Genomic DNA, 23,492 nt, shown 5'->3' with positions numbered 1-23,492 from the left:
CACTTCCTGGTTCTCTGATTAGGAAAGGAGCTTCATTCCCTCTGCCTCAGTTTCCTCATCTATAAAATGGCAAGAATAATTGGGTACACCTCACAGAGCTTTTGTGAGGATAAAATGATTTATATAAAGTAACTCAGAAGTAAATTCTGAGTAAATATAAAGTAACTCATTAGTACATTCTACCTAAGGGTTTGTTCATTTTGCTTCTTTGGAAATGAGAAGGTTTTGCTATTTGTACAATGACATATTTGGCTTATGGTAATTATAAGACTACATAAGAATATGGAAACATGCTCAGGACATTTTAAGTGAAAAGGCAGATTAGAAAATGGAATGTATATATGACTGCACTTACGTAATAGTATATATATATATATAAACAAAATCTGGAAAGGAACATATAAAATTACCATAGTTGTTTTGTGGTGATGAGATCATGGGTTAACTTTTATGTTAAATATATGCCACTTTTTTTATAATTCTGCTTTTTTGTAAAATAGTGTGATTTAAAACCAAGACAAAAATAATATTTTTCCTGACTGGAAAATCATTTACTTTCACTTCCTAACATATATGGCTAATTTTATTTGCCATAAATTATCTTTAAAAGAAAATTTTTTTTATGTTTATTTTTTTGGGGGAGAGAGAGAGAGAGAGAGAGAGAGAGAGAGAGAGGTCGAGCAGGGGAGGGGCAGAGAGAGAGGGAGACACAGAATTCAAAGCAGGCTCCAGGCTCCGAGCTGTTGGCACTGAGCCCGATGTGGGGCTCAAACTCATGAACTGAGAGATCATGACCTGAGCCAAAGTCGGAGACTTAACCGACTGAGCCACCAAGGTGCCCCTGTAATAAATTTAGAAGACTTCTGAAAATATCAACACACTTTCTTTTGATTTCCTTTAAAATTTTAATTTTTAGAGTTTAAAACTGTGCATGTGAGAATCTCTTCATGAGATTAATTATGTAAGTTTGAAAATTAACCTAAGAGTTGCCTTCTGGCTTCTATACCAGAAGTTCTGTTTGAATCCCTTCACTGGGTTCCAGATGGAAGGGCTGGAACAACAATGGCAAAAGTACTCTGGTTACTCCTCCTGGCAAAAATATACAGTTCAAACCAAACCAAAAAATGAACGAATAGAAGAAACAGTGCTCAGGTAGGTGAACCGACAGTTAAGGAGGAAGAAAGCAAAGGCTGAATAAAAACAGCAAAAATTGGGAAGGGGCTTAAATGGTAGCAGAACCCAGGTCTGTCTCTACTGCTCCAGGAATGAATATTTCCTTGTTATCGTTTGTCATTAAATATTTGCCCTCAGAGTTCTACTCCTATCCTTCATCAGAGCTTTCATGTTAGTAAGAAAAGGTAACATTCTATTTTTACAAGCTTCGGGGACAAGCTTTTATTTTTATCCTTCACATCTCATCAAAATCCAAAGAGTATTGCTTAAAAATGAAATATGTGCTTCTCGTAAACTCAACAGAACTTTATGGTTAGTGATGAAAAAAACCAAGGAGTGAATACAAGATTTGATCTACATTCAATTTGATTGTTTCTCAATATAATTTTTCTTGAACTGTATACATTTTCTACTAGAAACTACATGAAGAGGACTTCTAGAGTTTAATTACATTTCTTACCTCAAGGTAACTCTTAAGAGAATCTTAAATTCTGTCTTATAGACAGAAATAGTGTTTTATTTTACAGTCGTTATTAGTCAACACATGAAAAAAACAATTACGTGACTTAAATTTTATGGGGATAAAATTCAGATGTTATTAGTTTTATTTAAACGGAAATAACGAAAAGTCACACGGTAACTTTCACATGCTCTCTGTACTCTGAACAAAACACTCATACTACCTTTGGGCCACTTCCCACAGAGTTTGTGTACATTCTTTCTCAAGTAGTTTTCAACCGAACAAGCAAGGTCATTTTTAAATGTTTAAAAAACCAAACAGTCATGGGGTAAGTAGTGAAAGATACGGAACGCAATGGAAAACAGAACAAAGAGCCTCTCTTTTATGACTATTTAGTCATGGGCTTTCAATTCATGACTCTTTCAGTCATGGTCATTATTAGTTACTGGAATAATTAATAGTTGAACAAAATATTTTTACGGGAGGAAAATCCTAGAAATCACTATAAAATACAATTACCCAAACATTCTCATTTAAATGTAAATATGATTACTAAAACATGTGGATAATATCAGGATTTTTACAACTGTTTGTTAGGAACTGACAAAAGAAATGCAAAAGGATGGCAGTTCAAAAAATCTGAGCTACTAAATGGAAAAACATTCCCTTTATGTATTTGAAATTTCGTTCATAAATCTGGCTGAGTCTAAGTTTAATCTATGGTTCTGTTCTTTACTTGAGCTACAGAATTTAGGTGGAGCTTCGCTTCTTTTTTCTTTTCTTTCTTTCAATGTTTATTTACTTATTTTAGAGAGAGAGAGAGAGAGAGAGAGAGAGAGATTGAGAGAGTGAGCAGGGGAGGGGCAGAGAGAGAGACAGGGAGACAGAGAATCCCAAGCAGTCTGCACGCTGTCAGCACAGAGCCCGGTGCGGGGCTCAAAACCACAAACTGTGAGATCATGACCTGAGCCGAAGCCAAGAGTCAGATGCTTCACCACCTGAGCCCCTGGGCGCCCACAGGCAGAGTAGGTTTCTCTGGATTCCTAACCACCAAGGATATTATTTCTAGCTACAGGCAATTCTCCACCATGAACATGAAATCATGGTTGTCAAACCTGCCCCAGTTTGGCCTAATTGTTCCTGCTCTTGCCAAGGGCCAGCTTAACTTCGGCAGCCATGACAGAGTTAAGGGACAAATATGAGAGGAAAGAGTAAAAAGAGAACAGATGGAAAGTGAAAGAAAGAAAAGAGGCTCAAAAAATAAGAGGGATGAAGAAGAAGAGGGGATAAGCAAAGCTGTATCCAGAGCCCCCACACGGACGGGTGGAAGGAAGCCCCGCCTGCACCCCACAAGTAATCCTTGTGTATAAGGAGGGGTACTGAGTCTGAGTTGTGCCGAGTATAAGACTAGGCTACAATTTCTGTCACCGTGCTGGACGTCCAGAACCTGCTCAAGGAGGGGAGATTGTAGCACTCACCTTATCAAGTTCACTTGTCAGTTTCTTATTTTCTTCAGTTAACAACACTTTTTCTCTTTCGTACTGTTGTTTGAACTCGTTTTCAAATTCTTCCCTTTCACTTTGACTAACACAATTCAAAACAGAAGAGGAAAAAAAGGAATTGAGTCAGAGGTGAAACGACTTCCCAGACTGGCTGCTGTTCCACATTTTACTCTGAAAAGTCGCACCATCTTGAAGGTGCCAAGTCCCAATCCTCCCCCTTAAAATTAAAAGTTACAATCATTTCCTTTTAATTAATAGATCTGTCTGCCCAACATCTACTTTGTTTTTCATTTGAAACTCTGAGGAAGGCATCTGCGACCTGTAGCCTTCATGACTGTGCTCACGTTATGTGGCTGCACACAGACCACAAAGTATGGGCAAAGGTGGAGGTCAGGGAAAGAGGGGGACACGTGGGCGCCACATGATTCCTTCTCGGCTCAAGAGTGCTAGCAAACCCTCAGTGACATTTCCAACAGTCCTCTCAATATATTCAGCCCTTCCTCTCAGCCCTTCCTTCCTTCTTCCTTAAGTACGTACCTACCTACATACACACATATGCATGCACACACAAAAAATTTAATATTGTAAAACTTATTTATTTATGTTTATTTATTATTTTTGAGAGAGAAAGAGAGAGACAGACAGACAGACAGACAGCGTGGGTGGGGGAGGGGAAGACAGAGAGGGAGACACAGAACCCGAAGCAGGCTCCAGGCTCTGAGCTGTCAGCACAGAGCCCGATGCAGGGCTCGAACTCACGAACTGCGAGATCATGACCTGAGCTGAAGTCAGATGCTTACCCACCCAGGCACTCCTATACAACTTATTTAAAGTGATAGTTCTGAGGGGCACAAGTGATTCACCCTTAGAGGCAAAAAGAGTTCTAACAGACTTTGTACAAACCACCAAAGAGAGAAAGGGGAATCAGTGTTCAAACATGGAGTTGCTATACAGATGAAGATCTATCTATCTATTTTTTGTTGTTGTTTAGAGAGAGTGCAAGCACAAGTGTGTGTGAAGGGGAGAGAGGCAGAGGGAGAGACAGAATTTTAAGCAGACTCCACGCTGGGCATGGAGGGCACCCAGGTGCCCCAAAGAGGCTTATTCTAAACAACCAATGGGTCTATGAGTAAATAAAAAAGAAATAAATTCATCAAAAAATACATGGAGACAAAGGACAACGAAAACGCAGTGGTCCAAAATCTTTGGGAGACAGCACAAGCAGTTCTAGGAGGGAGCTATCCAGTAATAAAGGCTAACTGAAGAAACAAGAAGCTCAAGTAAACAATCTAACTTTTTACCTCAATTAGAAAAAAAGACAAATGAAACCCAAAGTGGGTAGAAGGAGGGAAATCAAGAAGATCAGAGGAGAAATAAATGACACAGAGGGGCGTCTGGGGGGCTCAGTTGGTTAAGTGTCCGACTTTGACCCAGGTCATGATCTCACAGCTCGTGGGTTCGAGCCCTGTGTCGGGCTCTGTGCTGACAGCTCGGAGCCCGGAGCCTGCTTCAGATTCTGTGTCTCCCTCTCTCTCTGCCCCTCTCCCGCTTGTGCTCTGTCTCTCTCTCTCTCAAAAATAAATAAACATTAAAAAAAATTAATAAAAAAAGAAATAAATGAAATAGAGATTAAAAAAAAAAAAGAAAAAAACAACAATGAAACCAAAAACTAGTTCTTTGAAAAAATAAAACAAAATTGATAAACGCTTACTCAGACTCATCAATAAAAAGACCCAAATACATTAAATCAGAAACAAGAGAAAAACTGACACTACAGAAATACAAAGAATCAAGAGAATTCTATGAAAAATTACATGCCAACAAATTGGACAAACTAGCAGAAATGGATTAATTCCTAGAAATACACAATCTTCTAAACTATATCAGGAAGACACAAAAAATCTGAATAGACCAATTACTAGTAACAATATTGAATCAATAATCAAAACACTACCAAAAAATAAAAATCCAGGACCAGATGGATTAATATGTGAATTCCACCAGACATTTAAAGAAGAGTTAATACCTGTTCTCCTCAAACTATTCCAATAAACAGAAGAGGACAGAAAACTTTCAAATTCATTCTATGAGGCCAGCATTACCCCATTACCAAAACCAGACAAAGATCCCACCAAAAAGAAAAGGATAAGGATAAGGATAAGGATAAGGAAAAGGAAAAGGAAAAGGAAAAGGAAAAGGAAAAGGAAAAGGAAAAGAAAAGAAAAGAAAAGAAAAAGAAAGAGGAAGAAAGAAAGAAAGAAAGAAAGAAAGAAAGAAAGAAGAAAACCACAGGCCAATATCCCTGATAAACATAGATGCAAAAATGTTCAACAAAATATCAGCAAACTGCAGTCAACAATACATTACAAGGATCATTCACCATGATCAAGTGGGACTTATTCTGGAATATAAGGGTGGTTCCATATTCACAAATCAGTCAACATTATATACCACATCAACAAAATGAAGGATAAAAATTATATGATTATCTTAAAGGACGCAGAAAAGGCATTTGACAAAATTCAACTACCCATTCATGCTAAAAACTTTCAGCAAAGCAGGTTTAGAGGGAATATATCTCAACATAATAAATGCCATATATGAAAAACCCACAAATAACATCAAATGCAATGGTGAAAAATTGAGAGCTTTTCCCCTAAGGTCAGGAACAAGACAAGGATGTTCATTCTCACTATTTTGATTCAGCATAAATAATACTGGAAGTCCTAGCCACAGGAATCCGACACACACACACACACACACACACACACACACACACACACACACACACACCATGGAAAAGAAAAAAGAAAAGAAAAGAAGAGAAGAGAAGAGAAAAGAAGAGAAGAGAAAAGATAAGATGTAAGAGGCACCCATACTGGCGAGGAAGAAGTTAAACTGTCACTGTTTGCAGATGACATGATACAATACATAGAAAACCCTAAAGACTTCACTAAAAAAAACTACTAGTAGTAACAAATAAATTCAGCAAGGTTGCAGGATACAAAATTAAAACCCAGAAGTCGGTAGTATTTCACTGACACACTAATAACAAAGTAGGAGAAACAGAAATTAAGAAAACAACTGCTTTTACAATTATACCAACAAGATAAATAAATACCTGGGAATAAACTTAACCAAGATGGTGAAAGACCATTTTGTACAAATGCTAATTTGCACTCTGAAAACTAGGACGGATGCTGAAGATGACACAAATGGAAAGATATTCCATGTTCATGGATTGGAAGAATTAATATTGCTAAAATGTTCCTACTAGCCAAAACAATCTATAGTTCAGGGCAATCCCTATGAAAATGGCAACAGCATTTTTCACAAAACTCGAACAAATACTACTAAAATTTGTACGGAACCACAAAAGACCCCAAGTAGCCAACGCAACCTTGAGGAAGAAGAACAAAGCTGGGGGTGTACTACAAGATTTCAAGCTGTGCTACAAAGCTGTAGTGATTACAACAGTTTGCTACTGGCACAAAAACAGACACCTAAATCAATGGAACTGAGATCCCAGAAATAAACCCAAGCTTACATGCTCAATTAATCTATGACAAAGGAGGCAAGAATATACAATGGGGAAAAGACGGTCTCTTCAATAAATGGTGCTGGGAAGACTGGACAGCTGCATGCAAAAGAATGAAACTGGGCCACTTTCTCACACCCTACACACAAAAAAACCATCAAGGTGAGACCTGGCAAAAATACTAACAGAGAGCACAGGCAGTACTTTCTCTGACACTGACTGGCCATTGCAACATTTTTCTAGATATGTCTCCTAAGAAAGGGAAATGAAAGCAAAAATAAACTGTTGGGGCTACATCAAAATAAAAAAAAAAAACACAAAACTTTTGCACAGTGAAGGAAACCATCATCAACACGAAAAGGCAACCTACTAAATGGGAGAAGATATTTCCAAATGACGTGTCTGATATGGGGTTAATATCCAAAACATATAAAGAACTTACATAATTCAACAACAAAAAACAAAGGAGAAGAGGACCTGAATAGACATTTTTCCAAAGAAGACATCCAGATGGTCAACAGACACGTGAGAAGATGCTCAACATCATTCACCATCAGGGAAGGGCAAATCGAAACCCCAATGAGCTATCACCTTGCACCTGTCAGAATGGCTAAAATCAGAGAGACGAGAAGTAAGTGTTGGCAAGGATGTGTAAAAAAGGGAATCCTTGGGCACTGTTGGTGGGAATGCAACTGGTGCAGCCACTGTGGAAAACAGTGTGGAGGTCCCTCAAAAAAATTAAAAATAGACACACCGTGTGATCCAGGAATTCCACTGCTGGCTATTTACCTACAGAAAATGAAAACACTAATTTGAAAAGATATATGCACCCTTATGTTTACTGCAGCATCATTTACAAAGCCAAGATATGGAAGCAAGTTCAGTGTGCGTCAATGGACAAATGGATAAAGAAGATGTGGTGTATACACACATGATGGAATATTACACAGCCGTAAAAAGGGACGAGGTCTTGCCATTTGTGGTAACACGGGTGGACCTAGAGGGAATCACGTTAAGTGAGAGAAGCCAAACTGAGAAAGACAAATACCGTATGATTTCACTCATATGTACCATCTAAAAAACAAAATGAATAAACAAACAAACGAAAAGCAGAATGAGACCTAAAAAACAGAGAACAAACATGGCTTCCAGAGGGGAGCGGGTGAGGGAAGCAGGGTGGGGGGTACAGGCTTCCACTTATGGAATGAATAAGATAAAGAAATAAAGGGCACAGCACAGGGAATACAGTGATACTGGAACGCTGCTGTGAGGTGACAGATGGCAGTTACACTTGTGGGGAACACAGCGTAACCGACAGAGAAGTTGAATCGCTGTGCCGTACGCCTGAAAGAAATGTAACACTTGAGTATAAGTGTCAACTTATACTTAATAAAAAAATTTGTAAGAAACGCTTTATATCTTAGCAGTAAATGAAAGTCAATATGGATCTGTTCTGGGTAATTTCCTATGACTGATCCCGAGTCAACCGAGAACCTACGTACCGGCTGATTTTAAAAATGTGATGTTAAAAATCCCTTCCATTACTACATTAGTGAGTGTAAATGAAATTGTAATTTAAATGCTAACTTCCGGGAAAAGAAACCATTTTTGCTCGTGTGCAAGCAAATATGCCATGTTAAAAAATTATCTATAGTCAAAATATGAAATTCAGTCACGTTTAAGGATGTTTCTTGATTCAGAAGTAACTCCAAGCAACAAACAATGACAAAAACATGACAAAATACAAAGAGGCCTTTCAGAAAAAACGTGTACACAAATAAACGGAGTAAAATTTCTGTGAAATTATTCTTGCTTTTTCCCACCAGCACGAAACAGAGCAGAAGTCTCTTCCATAAGAGAACAGAATGAACAGTCTCCCCTAAGCCCTAGATCACATTTCATTTTCCAATTCTCCGCCTTCTCGCTCATGGGTGCCGCCCGGAATCCCTGAGTCTGCTGTATCCCTTCCTCATCGCCTAGCTGCTTCTCACCACACAGAATCTGGCATCTGCCGCGCCACCGCCTCAAAACCCTGTTGTCCCACATTTCTGGTTCCAATCGCTCTCCTCCTAGTCTTGGTTCCCACTGTGGGGTTTTTGCCCCTCCTGTTCCACGGAAATTGTTCTTATCAGAGTTACCAACGAGCTTCCTAATGTTAAATTCAATGATCATTGTTTGGGCCTCATCTTACTTAATTCATACCTCATCTTGTTTAACGTATAGACAGACTCGATATGCTTTCATCACATGGTCTTCAGGACACCAAATTTGTTGGGTCTTCTTCCCATCGTCCTTGCTGGCCACTTTGCTGTTTCTTCTTCATTAACCAACTTCCAAAGATCAGAGCACGCCAGGGCTCAGTGCTGGACCTTTGTGCCATCTATACCAACTGCTAAGGGATCTCAAGTAGTCTCACTGCTTTAAATACCATGTGAGTGATCTAATACTCCTGGGATTTTATTTCTAGCCTTAAAATCCAGCTGATCTGTCCAACGGCCTGTGTGACATCTCCACGTGGGTGCCTAATACACATCTCAAACGGAACTTGTTTAAAATGAACTCCCGGTAATACTCTCATCCCCAACATGCTTCCCTTGCCCTGTTCCTTTCTAAACGGTAACTACATCCTCCTAATTGCTAAAGCCCCGAAACTCAGCACCATCCTTGAGCCTTCCTCTTCCCTTCTCATCCCACGTCTAAACCATCAACAAAAGCCAGTATCTTTACTGTTCAGGAGCACAAGAATTCCAATGTTTCTTACCACCACTTCTGCCCCCACCCTGGGCCAAGTCACCACCCTCCTTTGCCTGGATTTCTGTGACAGCCTTCTACAGGAGTTCAGGGCTTTTCTCCTCTTATCGAAGTCAGACTTTTTTTTTTTTTAATGTTTGTTTATTTTTGAGGGAGAGAGAGGAGAGGAGAGGAGAGGAGAGGAGAGGAGAGGAGAGGAGAGGAGAAGGGCAGAAATAGAAGGAGACAGAGGATCTGAAGCAGGCTCTGTGCTGACAGCTCAGAGCCTGACGTGAGGCTTGAACTCACGAGCCACGAGATCATGACCTGAGCTGATGTCGGATGTCTAACCGACTGAGCCACCCGGGCGCCCCTGAGTCAGACTATTCTTAACCAGGTAGTCAGAGTAACCCTTTTAAAACACAACCCAATATCTTAATTTTCCACTCAAAATCCTGCGGTACTCCCCGCATCAGTTTTCCTCAGAGTAAATAACCAGAAGTGACCTGCTATAAAGCCTTACACGATCTGGCCCCTGTTCCCCCTCATACTCCTCTCCTATGATTCTTTCCCCTTAAGTCTACTTCGGCCACACTGGCCTCCTTAAACTATTTTTCTTAATAGCCTTTATTTTTTAGAAAAGTTTTAGGTCCATAGCAGAGATTTCCCACCTACTCCCCGCCCCCAAACACGGTACAGCCCCCACAACATCATCCCCCACCAGAGTGGAACATTTGTTACAGTTAGTGAACTTACATCTGGCGGGTCGTTATCACTCCAACTCCACAGCTCACGTTAGGGTTTGGACACGTGTGTAACGGCATGTACCCATCACTGTAGCATCACACCAAGAGACTGCCCTGGGCATCCTGCCCTGGCGTCCTCCTGGACATCACATCCGCCCCCCTCCCCCAATCCCTGGCACCCACTCCTCTTTTTACTGTCTCCACAGTATTGCCTTCTCATTATTTTTTTTAACAGGCTGTTCTCCACATAGAACGTTCTTCTACATCTGCAGAGATGCCCCCACTTTCTTCAGTCCTTCTCATCGCAATTTTTCCAGGCCAGCCTATATACACAATTTAATTGCCCCCTTAATGCCTCACGGCCCCATCCTGTGCCTTACGTTCTGTTCCTGGCATTTATCATTACCTAACACATTCTATATTTTACTTATTTTGTTTACAGCCCTTCACCTGGCTAAAGGAAAGCTCCATACGGACAGAGATTTGTCTGTCTGTCCACTGCCACGTTCCCAGTGCCTGCAACACTGCTTTACCCACAGCAGGTTCTAAAAAAGTCTGGCTGAGCGAATGTACCAAACTAAATAAACTTTGGCTTCCAACAGAAGTTGAGAATGACAATAGCACACATCCGGCTGCCTAAAATCCTGGCACTTTCTCACACCTGGCCATTATGGCCCCAGGTTCTGGCTCTCTGGGACCTTCTGAGCCCACACGCTTCCCCCCACCTGCCCGGTCAGCACCTGCGGTCCTGCTCCTCTCTCGCTGCCAGGTTCCTCCTTGCCATCTGCTCCCGCCTGTCCCACTCCACACGGGACCACGAGTACCGCCCTGTCACCTGCCTTCAATGGCCTCGGCACGAAGTCCAAATTCCTTCCTCCTTCGTGACCTTGCCTCCACTTCCCTCTCCGGCCCCGCTTCTCACCCTCTCATCTGTGGCTCCACCGTAGGGAACAGCCTTCATCTTCGGAACGTGCCCTGTTCCCCTTTCCCTCTCCATCTTGGCACTTAATGGACTCCCTTCCGCAGTTAGACATTTTCTATTTCTTTGGTCTTGGCTAGAATTTAGTCCAAAAAACCTAGACCTACCAAGGTTACCTCCCGTGCCTCTGCGAGGGCTGCACCTGCCCTTCTGCTCACACTTAAACCATCCCGCTGGTTTCCCGACCCACTGGCATCGTCGGGTGACTGATCTGGACTTTGGGATACGTGTACTGCCTGCGTATCTCCGGTCCCTGGCACACCGCAGGCATTCACCAAATACTGACGGGAGGGGTAGATAACTCGATGCTTACCTCTCTCTCCTGTTTTTTTCCAATTTGTCTTTCAAAATCAAAATTTCCTTGTTGAGAGCAAGTTGCTGGCCTTCTGAATCATGAAGTTCTTTCTTCAGGTTTTTAATTTCATTGGCGTGTATTCCTTCTCTTTTAGACAATTCTTCTTCATAAAAGATACTTTTCTTTTCTAAATCAGTCTTTAGTTTGGTGATCTCTTGCTGATGTTCTATGCTGCACAGTCCTGGTGAGTAACTAATTTGTTTTTGCTATAGAAGTAATAACAAAAAATTGGTTCATCTATATGAATAACAAAATGCCAATTATAACGTCTTTCTGTAATGCAAAGAACTGTTCATATAACTGAATGTTACTTTTGTACATCATCACATAAAACAACTTTCTTTATTAAGGCTATTAACCTTTTGCCAGCCTTATGTTGCAAATATTGTTCTCCGTATATATATTCCCTTATTGTTGTTGTATTTTACAGCCTTCTTCCTACCAAGATTATATATTTATATATAACTTCCGTTGGCACTTATATGGTTATTTGCTGATATTTAAATTTCTAATTTATACACAATTATTGCTGGTGTATGGAGTGAGGGAAAAATCTAACCACGGCTTATTTCTGATGTGGAACCAATAAAGGATTATGAATATGCAAATGTCTTTAGAAGATACAAATCTGGGGAACGGAATGACAAAGCTAGAATGTACAAAAAGGAGAGGGGCTTCTCCAATGGTCCAGGGAGAAGGACAAAGGTCTAATCAAACATCTTCACAACCACTGGAAAAAATGACAGTCTCTTGGCATTTAGGCAGGGCATTAGGGATGAGAAATTTAGCCAAAAGCCACCCTTTTAGAAATTAGGATGAAACGTCTTCTCAGTAATAAGGTGAAAGGAAAATGCAAAGTCCAAAGCTTCTTCCGGACGGTGGCTAAAGGTAAAGAGAACAGAGATGATGACCGTTTAAGACCTCCTGAGCTTTGTAACTTTTCTATGACTTGGTTATAAGCTATCTATTCTCCCAGGTGTTCAACAATAAACCTTTTAAAACCCAAAGGACCTACGGGTGTACGTTTAGAGACAGCAGGGAATCATGCCCTAGAGGACAGTGTCTCTTGTTTTTGAAAACAGTATTAAGGGCAGAAAAACTGTGAACAGTAGTTGATTTAAAGTTGAAAGAAAACTATCCTAACATCTTCACATTTGAGATACCTACCTTTTTTTCAAAAACAAAAACAAAAACACAAAACCAAAGACATCCACTGGGTGGGAGAAATGTTTCCGGGGTATCCACTGGAATATTTAACCGTTTACTACAAAACTACTCACGCCGTGCCTCCCACAGGCAAGACCCAGATTCCAGCAGTTTCTGGGGGCAGCCTGGCGCACACCACACTGGGGAAACCGGGAAGAGCCACAGCAAGTCAGATTCTGGCGCGTACGCATCTCCGCAAAAACGATGCCGAGACTGACATCTGCGGCACTGACCGCTTACCTCTTCATTTTCAGAGTCCCCTCAAGAACATCTCGGTCCGCTGCTCTGTTTCGTACAGTTTGCTGTTGGCAGAGCAGCGGCACGCAGTGAAGTTTCGAGCAAAAACTACCCTGACGTCAAAACCTACCAAAGATGCCACCAAAGAAAGTCATGGGCTCAAGTCACTTGTTGATAAGGATGTCAGAAAAAAAAAAAAAAAAAATCAAATCAAATGCCAATGAAGTAGGGGTGCCTGGGTGGCTCAGTTGGTTGGTCGAGAGTCCGAACTTCGGCTCAGGTCATGATCTCACGGTCTGTGAGTTTGAGCCCGGGTCGGGCTCTGTGCTGACAGCTCAGAGCCTGGAGCCTGCTTCGGATTCTGTCTCTCTCTCTGCCTCTCCCACGCTCATGTTCTCTTTCTCTCTCTCCCCAAAATATATAAATATTACAAAAAAAATTTTTTAATGCTGATGAAATGAAACCGTATATAAAAAAGACACAATCTACCACAAAAGAACACGTCTTCTTGCAGGTATTGAAGGTAATTTAATATTAGTAAATTTATTAGTAAGTGCAAAAAAATTGCATTACTTTAATGGATTCCATTAAAATAAACCCATGTGATAATCTCAGTAGGTACCCACGCCCAAATGTATTTGATAAAATCCAATACCAATTGCAAATACCACCCCAAGTCCCATAATAAAACAAAAAACAATAAAGTAATTCTCCTACCTTAAAAAGTGCCCCCTTTTCAGCTATCAGACAAAGTAATACCTACTGGTGAAGCACCAGAAATACAAAGATTTAGAAATAATAATAACGGAAAGGGTGCCTTCCATGATCTCTTATGTAGTAGTTTTTAAATACTCTGTTTGACCAAGGAACGTGTGCAACAGTCACAAGAAATTATTAGAAAGGAAAGTGATAAAACCACTATAATTTCCATATAATCGTTCGCCCAGAAAATGTAAATAAATCCATTAAAAAGTGGCAGAACTGCTAAAGCTGAGTAAAGCAACTGCATGTAAGATAAACACAAATCAGCAGTACTTCTGGAGAGTGGAATGAGCAAGAATTAAACAAAGCAAAAAATTTCACTGTTTTAAAAACAATCAAACAAAAATGATCAGAAACGAATACACACACGTGAGGAATAACAATAGTGAGTAATTTATCTGAATATTACATGAAGAAAGGACAAGTCTTTATAACAGACCTTAAAGAAGACTTGAAACAATATAGAAAAATACCAACGACGTGAAAGAAAAGATTAAATGCATATGTACTTAATATTTATCATATTATATTCCTTGTAAATATAATTAAAAAATTAAATACGGGAAATGACGCAGGGGTGGCAGGTGGAGACAAAAGTTCCCAGTACATAGGAAAAATACACTTGGAAAAATGCCAAAGAAAATCCTGGAGGAAAAAAGGAGTAAAGAGGGAGAGAGAAGAATGTTCTTTTCAGATATTAAAACATACTATATAAATCTTATTTTTAAAAGTTTTATTTATTTTTGAGAGAGACAGACAGAACATGAACAGGGGAGGGGCAGAGAGAGAGAGGGAGACACAGAATCTGAAGCAGGCTCCAGGCTCTAAGCTGTCAGTGCAGAGCCCAATACGGGGCTCGAACTCACGAACCATGAGATCATGACCTGAGCCGAAGTCGGACGCTTAATCGACTGAGCCACCCAGGCGCCGAGTTAAATATTTTTAGACCCAGTAGAAACGTGCAGGAAAAGGCAGAATTACATGCTTAACAAACTGTGAACAAAGGATAAGCCAAGCTTTGAAGCAATAAAAGAAACATTGAGGAAAATGAGAACAAATCTCCTGTAATTTGAAAAGGAAACAAGACCAAAATTAAAGGGCAAATGATAAATTAATAAATAGTTGTGGAAAAACTAAGAAATATGCTTTCTTGCTATGCATAGGGTTTATATGAATTGAAAGAGAAAAATTCAGACTACAAAATTAAAAAGGCAAATGACTTAAAGCAATAATTCACAAAGAAAAAGTGATTAATAAACAATCTACTAATAAAGCAAGAAATGCCTCTTATACTTGCAACAATTTGTGGCCCGTATCAAGTGCCTCGAAGTGATTTGACAATTTCATTTCTAGGTATCCGTTCTAAGATATAATATTTTAAAAAGCAGGGCACAAAAGCGTTCATGGTAATACTGCAATAGTGAAAGATAAATATTTAATAGCAGAGGATTGAATGACTGGATATTTTTCCATAATCATGAAGATTGTTTGTGATAGTTACGTAACGAGTGTAAAGGCTTGTGTTGTACTTTCAAGTGAAAAATCCATGTGTTAAAGGTTGAATCGTGTCCTTCCAAAATTCATGTTAAGGCACTAACCACCACTAGTATCTCAGAATATGATATTTTAAAATATGGTCTCAAATACCGTCTGATCTGACCTATGTGCAATCTAATGGTGGTTGTCCATGGCTGGGACAGTGAGGGAACGGGGAAATGTGGGTCAAAGGGTACAGAAATTTCACACATGTAGGATGAATAAGTTCTGGAGATCTGACGTGAAGCAGGGTGAACACAGTTAACAATACTGTATCGTATACTGGAAATTTCTAAGAGGATGGATCTTAACTGTTCTCAGACTAAAAAAAAAAAAAACAAAGATAAGTGAGGCTATGTTAATCAGCTCGTTGTGGTACATATTTCACAATGTATACGTATACCTAAATATCACATTTTATACCTTAAGTATACACAATTTGTATTCGTCAATCGTATCTCAATATGTTGGAAAAAAAATAAAAGTAGGGTCTTTACAGAGGTAACTGACTTAAAATGAGGTCATTAGGATGGGCCCTATTCCAATATAACTGTGTCCTTATAAAAAGAAATCTGGACTCACAATCTTGCACACAGAAAGAAGGCAGAGATCCAGGTGATACGTAAACCAAGGAACGCAAACTATCACCACCCCACCGGCACTGCTTTCGGGCATCTAGTTGCGATAATTGGGACAATAAGTTCCGGTTTTTGAGGCCACCCAGTTTGTGGTGATCTGTGGCAGCCCCAGCAAACTAACGCAACAGGGTGAAAAGCTCTTGTAGCATATGGTCACAACAACTGAAAAGTATTTTTTTTTAACAGCCTGATTGAGCTACTATTCACATACCATACCATTTAAAGTGTACAATTCAATGGCTTATGGATATTGCGTTAGCGGTGAAACACACAGCCCATAAAGTTCTGCCATTTTAACCATTTTAAGCACAGAGTTCAGTAGGTGTTACATTCAGAATGTTGTGCAACCATGACCACAAACTTTTTCAATATCCCAAAGAGAAATTCTCTATAACCACTAAAACCACTAAAGAATAATTCCCCATTACCCACTCTACCCAGCCCGTGGTAACCTCAATTCTACTTTTTATCTCAATGAATTTGCCTATTCTAGATACTTCACACAAGGAGAGTCATACAGTATTTGTTCTTTTTGGTCTGGCATCTCTCACTTAGCATAATGTGCTCAAGGTTCATCCACGCTGGAGCATATATCAAGAGTCCTCCCTTTTGATGGCTGAATGATATTCCATTGTATATAAATACATTTGCTTCTGTCCATCTGTTGATGGACACTTGATTGTTTCCACCTTTTGGCTACTGTAATAATGTTTCAAAGAACACTGGTGTAAAACTACCTGTCTGAGTCCCTCTTGCAATTCTTTAGGGTACAGTACGTAGGAGGTGAATTGTTGGGTCATATGGCTAACTCTATGTTTCCCTTTCTGAGGAACCACCAAACTTTTAACATGCTTGCAAACACCTGTTTCGCTTCTTTTTAACCCCCTATTTTAGCCATCCTAGTAGGTATGGAGTGGTATCTTGAGGTTTTTAACTTCAAGATGTTGAACGTCTTTTCATGGGCTTATGGGCTATTAAAATATCTTCTTTGGAGAAATGTCTATTCAAGTTATTTGCCCTTTTTTTTAAAATGTTTATTTATTTTTGAGAGAGAGAGAGAGAGAGAACGCATGAGCATGGGAGGGGCAGAGAGGAGACACACAGTCAGAAGCAGGCTCCAGGCTCTGAGCTGTCAGCATAGAGCCTGACATGGGGCTCGAACTCACAAACCGTGAGATCATGACCTGAGCCAAAGTCGGATGCTCAACCGACTGAGCCACCCAGATGCCCCTGCCCATGTTTTGACTGAGTAATTTGCTTTTTGTTGTTCAACTGTAGGATTTGTTTATATATTCTGGATATCAAACTCCTACTTAATTTGCAGATGATTTCTTTCATTCCTTTAAAAATGTCCTTTGATGTAATGCATACAAGTTTTTATTTTGATAAAGTCCAATTTATCGATTTTTTTTTTTTTTTTTTTTTTTTTTTTGCTTAGGTTTTCAGTGTCATATCTAAGAGTCCATGCCATGGTCATGAACAGTTACCCCAGTGTTTTCCTCAAGAGTTTTATGGCTGTAGCTCTTATATTCAGGTTGATCCATTTTGAATAAATTGTTTTATACAGCAAGAGCTAGGGATCCAAATTTCTTTGCATGCAGAAATACAGTTGTCTTGGCACATAAATTGAATAGATTGAATAGATTTAGTACGATGTCAAAAAGCACATGGCCATAGAGGCAGGAGTTCATTTCTCCACTCTTCATGCTATTCCAGTGGCCTGTGTTTCTATTCTTAGGCCAGTACCACACGCTTTTTGTTACTGTAACTTTGTAGTAAGTTCTGAAACTGGGAAGTTTGAGTTCTCCAATTCCATTTTTCTTTCTCATGATTGTTTGGCTACTTGGGGCCACCTGAAATTCTATATGAATTTTAGGATTCTATTTTCCATTTCTGCAGAAAGGGCTATTGGAACTTCACTAGCAACTGTAATGAACCTGTACATCGCTTTGGGTAACGACATCTAAACAATATTAAGTCATCCTATCCATAAACGTAGTATGTCTTTCCATTTACTATGTCTCCTTTAATATCTTTCAGCAATGTTTTGTAATTTTCAGTACACAAGTCTTTAACTTTCTTGGTCAAATTTATTCTAAGGAACTTTATTCTTTTAGCTGCTATTATAATTGAAATTGCTTTCACAATTTCCTTTGTGGATTGTTCATTGCTGACTTACAGGCACACAGCTAATTACCGAAGATTGGTTTTGCAACCCTGGGGTCATCTGTTGTCTACTTACTAAGTCTTTTTTTTTTTTTTTTTTTCAACGTTTTTTATTTATTTTTGGGACAGAGAGAGACAGAGCATGAACGGGGGAGGGGCAGAGAGAGAGGGAGACACAGAATCGGAAACAGGCTCCAGGCTCCGAGCCATCAGCCCAGAGCCTGACGCGGGGCTCGAACTCACGGACGGCGAGATCGTGACCTGGCTGAAGTCGGACGCTTAACTGACTGCGCCACCCAGGCGCCCCTCTACTTACTAAGTCTTAAAAGTTTTCTCTATATTTTGCATGACAGTCTTTTGCAGAGCAGAAAATTTTAATTTCTTTTTTTTTTTTATTTAGTTTTTTAAATGTTTATTTGTTTTGGAAAGAGAGAGAGAGACAGAGCCTGATGCAGGGCTCGAACTCATGAGCTGTGAGATCATGACTTGAACCGAGGTCGGATCGGATGTTTACCCGACTGAGCCACCCAGGCACCCCAGAAAATTTTAATTTCAATTAAGTCTAGCGTATCAAGTCTTTATTTCACGGATTGTGTCTTTGGTGCTGTATGTAAGAAGTCACTGTCCTACCAAAGGTCATGTAGGTCTTCTCCTATGTTATCTTCCAGAAGTGTTTTAGTTTTAGGTTTTACATTTAGGTCTGCGATCCATTTCGAGTTGGTTTTTGTAAAGGTTGTAAGTTTCATTCATTCATTCATTCATTCATTCACTATGTGGATGTCTAGTTGTTCAGCACTATCTGTTGAAGAGACAATCTTTACTCCACTGTATTGCCCTTCCTCCTTTGTTAAAAATGACTCCTATGAATATTCATTCAGTGTCTTGATTACTGCATGTTTATAGTAAGTCTTGAAGTTAGGCAGTCAGTCTTCCAACCGTATTCTTTTCCTTCAATACGGTGCTGGCTATTCTGGGTCTTTTGTCTCTAAACAAACCTTAGGTTTAGTTTGATGATATCCACAAAAGGACTAGTTGGGGTTTTGACTGGGAATGCATTAAATCTACAGACCAAGATGGGAAGAACTTACATCTTCATGATACTGAATCTTCTTATCCACAAAATGGAATGTCTCTCCATTTATCTAGTTCTTTTATTTCTTTTATCAGAGTTTTATAGTTTTCCCCATGTAGCTCTAATGCACATTTTATTAAATTTGTACCTAAATATTTCACTTTTGTGGGCATTATTATTAATAGTGTTGAGCTTCAAATTTCAGTTTCCACTTGTTCAAGGCTGTTGTATAGGAAAGCAATTGGCTTTTGTGTATTAATCTTGTATCCTGCAACCTTCCTATGTCTAATTAGTTCCAGTTCTTTCGTCAATGTTTTTCATTCTCTGTATAGACGATCATGTCGCCTCTGAACAGACAGTTTTACATCTTCTTTCACAATCCATATAACTCTTATTTTGCCTTCTTGTCTTACTGCATTAGCTAGGATGTCCAATACAACATTGAGAGGCAGTGGTGAAAGGTACATCTTCACCATGCTCTGGATCTTAGTGAAAAAGTGTCAAGTTTCTCAGCAATAAGTATAATGTTAGCTGGCATAAGGCAGCTGCCTTAATGATTGATCATGGTGTTGAGTTCATCCATGGCCTTACTGACTTTACATCTCCTGGACTTGTTCATTTCTGCAACAGGGTTGTTGAAGTTTCCAAGTAGAATAGTATAGTCATCTGTTTTTCTTTGCAGTGCTAACAGTTTTTGCTTCATGCATTTTGATGCTGCTTTGTTATACGCATACATGTTAAGTCCTGTTATGTCTTCTTGGAGAACTGATTCCTTTATCGTTATCCGATGCCCTTTTTATTCCTAAAAACTTTTGTTACTCTGAACTCCACTTTGAAATTAATATAGCTACTCCCACTTTCTTTTAATTGGTGTTAGCATGGTGTATCTTTCTCCATCCATTTACTTTTAATCTATATCTGCTTCTATATTTAAAGTGAGCTTCTTATAGACAATATATAGTTTGATATTTTTATCCTATCTGACACAATCTCTGGGGTTTTTTATTTATTCCAAAAATTTTTTAATGTTTATTTTTGAGAGAGAGAGAGAGAGAACATGAGTGGGTGAGGGACAGAGAGAGAGGGAGACACAGAATCTGAAGCAGGCTCCAGGCTCTGAGCTGTCAGCACAGAGCCCAACAACAGGGCTCGAACTCATGAGCTGCAAGATCACGACCTGAGCTGAAGTCAGATGCTTAACTGACTGAGCCATCTAGGCACCCCACAATCTCTTTTGTAACTGGTGTACTTAGGCCATTGACATTCTAAGTGATTATTGATATTTTTGGATTAATATCTACTATATTTGCTACTGTTTTTCTATTTATTGTCCGTGTTCTTTATTCCTATTTTTGTCTTCTACTCCTCTTCTGTCTTGGTTTTAATCAAGTGATTTATATGATCCCATTTTCTCTCTGCTCTGGGGATATGTTACACTTCCTTTTTAGTGGTTGTGCTATAGTTTGCAATATCTATTTACAACCAGTTCAAGTCTGTTTTCAAAATATATTCTACCACTTCACGCGTAGTGCAAATACTTTAAAGTGAAATAATCCCAATTCCTCCCTCCTATCCTCTAGATCATTGTTTTCATTCATTTCAGTTCTATACAAGCATATAGAAGCATGTGTGTATGCACATAAAATCAAACACATTATTATTTTTAAGTATTAGATTAAGAAAAATAAAATTTTAAATTTATTTTACCTTATTCCTTCTCTGATGCTTTATCTTTAACTTTTTTTAATATTTATTTTTGAGGGGCGCCTGGGTGGCTCCGTCAGTTAAGTGTCCAACTTCAGTTCAGGTCATGATCTCACGGTTCGAGCCCCGCGTCGGGCTCTGTGCTGACAGCTCGGAGCCTGGGGGCTGCTTTGGATTCTGTGTCTCCCTCTCTCTCTGCCCCACCTCCGCTCACACTCTGTCTATCTCAAAAATAAATAAACATAAAAAAAATATTTTTGAGAGAGAGGGAGACAGAGAATCCGAAGCAGGCTCGGTGATGTCAACGCAAAGCCTGACACAGGCCTCGAACTCACCAACTGTGAGATCATGAGCTGAGCTGAAGTTGGATGCTTGACCGACAGCCACCCAGGCGCCCCTCTGATGCTTTTCCTTTATGTAAATACAAGTTTCTGACCTATGTAATTTTCCTTCTCTCCAGATAACTCCTTTTAACATTTCTTGCAAGGAGGTTTACTGGCAACAAATTCCTTAAAATTTTGACTAGAAAGTCCTTATTTTTCTTTCACTTTTGAAGGGTAATTTCATAGGGTACAGAATTCTAGGTTTTTTCTCGCAACACTTTAAATATTTCACTCCACTCTCATCTTGTTTGCATGGGTTTCTGAGAAGTCAACTGTAATCTTTGTCTTACATCCTCTACAGATAAGGTAGTGTGTTTTTTTGTTTTGTTTTGTTTTGTTTACTCTGGCTTTTAGGATTTTTCTTTATTTTGACTTTCTGTCCTTTGAAAATGGTATCTCTAGGTGTAGTTCTTTGGGCATTTATCCTGCTTGGTATTCTCTGAGCTTCCTGGATCTGGGGTTTGGTGTCTGATACTAATTTGGGGAAGTTCTCAGTCACTGTTGTTTCAAATATTTCTGCTGTTCCTCTTTCTTCTCATTCTGATAGTCCCATTGGACGTGTCACAACTTTTATAGTTGTTCCACAGCACTTGCATAGTCTCTTCTGGTGGTGTTTTTTTCCACTGTTTTTCTCTCCGCCTTCCAGTTCGGTCAGTTTCTATTTAGATATCCTCACGCTCAGAGTCTTTCCTCAGCTATGCCCATTAAAGATTATTTTTGTTTCTTTTTTTTAATGAATATAATTTACTGTCTAACTGGCTTGTATACAAAACCCAGTGCTCATCCCAACAAGCGCCCTCCTCAATGCCCATCACCCACTTTCCTCTCTCCCCCAACACCCCCATCAACCCTCAGTTTGTTCTCTGTATTTAAGAGTCTCTTATGGTTTGCCTCCCTCCCTCTCTGTAACTATTTTTCCCCCTTCCCTTCCCCCGTGGTCTTCTGTTCAGTTTCTCAAGATCCACATATGAGTGAAAACATACGGTATCTGTCCTTCTCTGACTGACTTCTGTCACTGAGCATGATACCCTCCAGTTCCATCCACGTTGCTACAAACGGCCAGATTTCATTCTTTCTCATTGCCAAGTAGTATCCTGTTGTTATATATAAACCACATCTTTATCCATTTGTCAGCTGATGGACATTTAGGCTCTTTCCATAATTTGGCTATTGTTGAAGATGCTGCTATAACACTGGGGTACACATGCCCCTGTGCATCAGCACTTCTGTATTCCTTGGGTAAATTCCTAGTAGTGCTATTGCTGGGTCATAGGGTAGCTCTAATTTTAGTTTTTTGAGGAACCTCCACACTGTTTTCCAGAGCAGTTGCACCAGTTTGTATTCCCACCAACAATGCAAGAGGGTTCCCCTTTCTCCACATCCTCACCAGCATCTGTAGTTTCCTGAGTTGTTGATTTTAGCCACTCTGACCGCAGTGAGGTGATAGCTCAGTGTGGCTTTGATTTGTACTTCCCTGATGATGAGGGACGTTGAGCATCTTTTCATGTGTCGGTTGGCCATCTGGATGTCTTCTTTGGAAAAGTGTCTATTCATGTCTTCTGCCCATTTCTTCACTGGATTATTTGTTTTTCAGGTGTTGAGTTTGGTAAGTTCTTTATAGATTTTGGATACTAGCCTTTTATCCGATATGTCATTTACAAATATCTTTTCCCATTCTGTCAGTTGCCTTTAGTTTTGTTGATTGTTTCCTTTGCAGTGCAGAAGCCTTTTATCTTGATGAGGTCCCAATAGTTCCTTTTTGCTTTTAATTCCCTTGCCTTTGGAGATGTGTTGAGTAAGAAATTGCTGCAGCTGAGGTCAAAGAGGTTGTTGCCTGCTTTCTCCTCTAGGATTTTGATGATTTCCTGTCTCACATTCAGGTCTTTCATCCATTTTAAGTTTATCTCTGTGTATAAGAAAGTGGTCTAGTTTTATTCTTCTGCATGTTGCCGTCCAGTTCTCCCAGCACCGTTTGCTAAAGAGACTGTCTTTTTTCCATTGGATGCTCTTTCATGTTTTGCCAAAGATTAGCTGGCCATACATTGGTGGGTCCAATTCTAGGTTCTCTATTCTATTCCATTGGTCTATGTGTCTGTTTTTGTGCTAATACCATACCATCTTGGTGATTACAGCTTTGTAGTAGAGGCTTTTTTTTTTAAATTAATTTATTTATTTTTAGTAATCTCTACACCCAGCGTGGGGCTTGTATTCATGACCCCAACATCAAGAGTTTACATGTTCTTCAAACTGAGCCAGCCAGCATCCCAAGACATTGTTAATTTGTTACAGTATTTTTTATGTCTAG

The 23,492-nt window shown here is 39.6% G+C and overlaps 1 protein-coding gene across 1 annotated transcript in view; it reads right to left on the bottom strand.

The window, feature by feature from the left end:
• CDC42BPA (CDC42 binding protein kinase alpha) overlaps positions 1-23,492 on the bottom strand; it is a 316,152-nt gene that overhangs the window by 86,300 nt on the left and 206,360 nt on the right. The window contains 2 exon segments of the mRNA XM_053909423.1: positions 3,112-3,217; positions 11,442-11,689. Coding sequence (XP_053765398.1) covers positions 3,112-3,217; positions 11,442-11,689 — 354 coding nt within the window.

The sequence above is a fragment of the Panthera pardus genome, unplaced genomic scaffold (genome assembly GCF_024362965.1).
Source record: "Panthera pardus isolate Hobbes unplaced genomic scaffold, ASM2436296v1 HiC_scaffold_21, whole genome shotgun sequence".
Taxonomy (NCBI): domain Eukaryota; kingdom Metazoa; phylum Chordata; class Mammalia; order Carnivora; family Felidae; genus Panthera; species Panthera pardus.
Note: the sequence above shows the minus strand (reverse complement) of the source record. Positions and strands in the feature narration are given on the sequence as shown.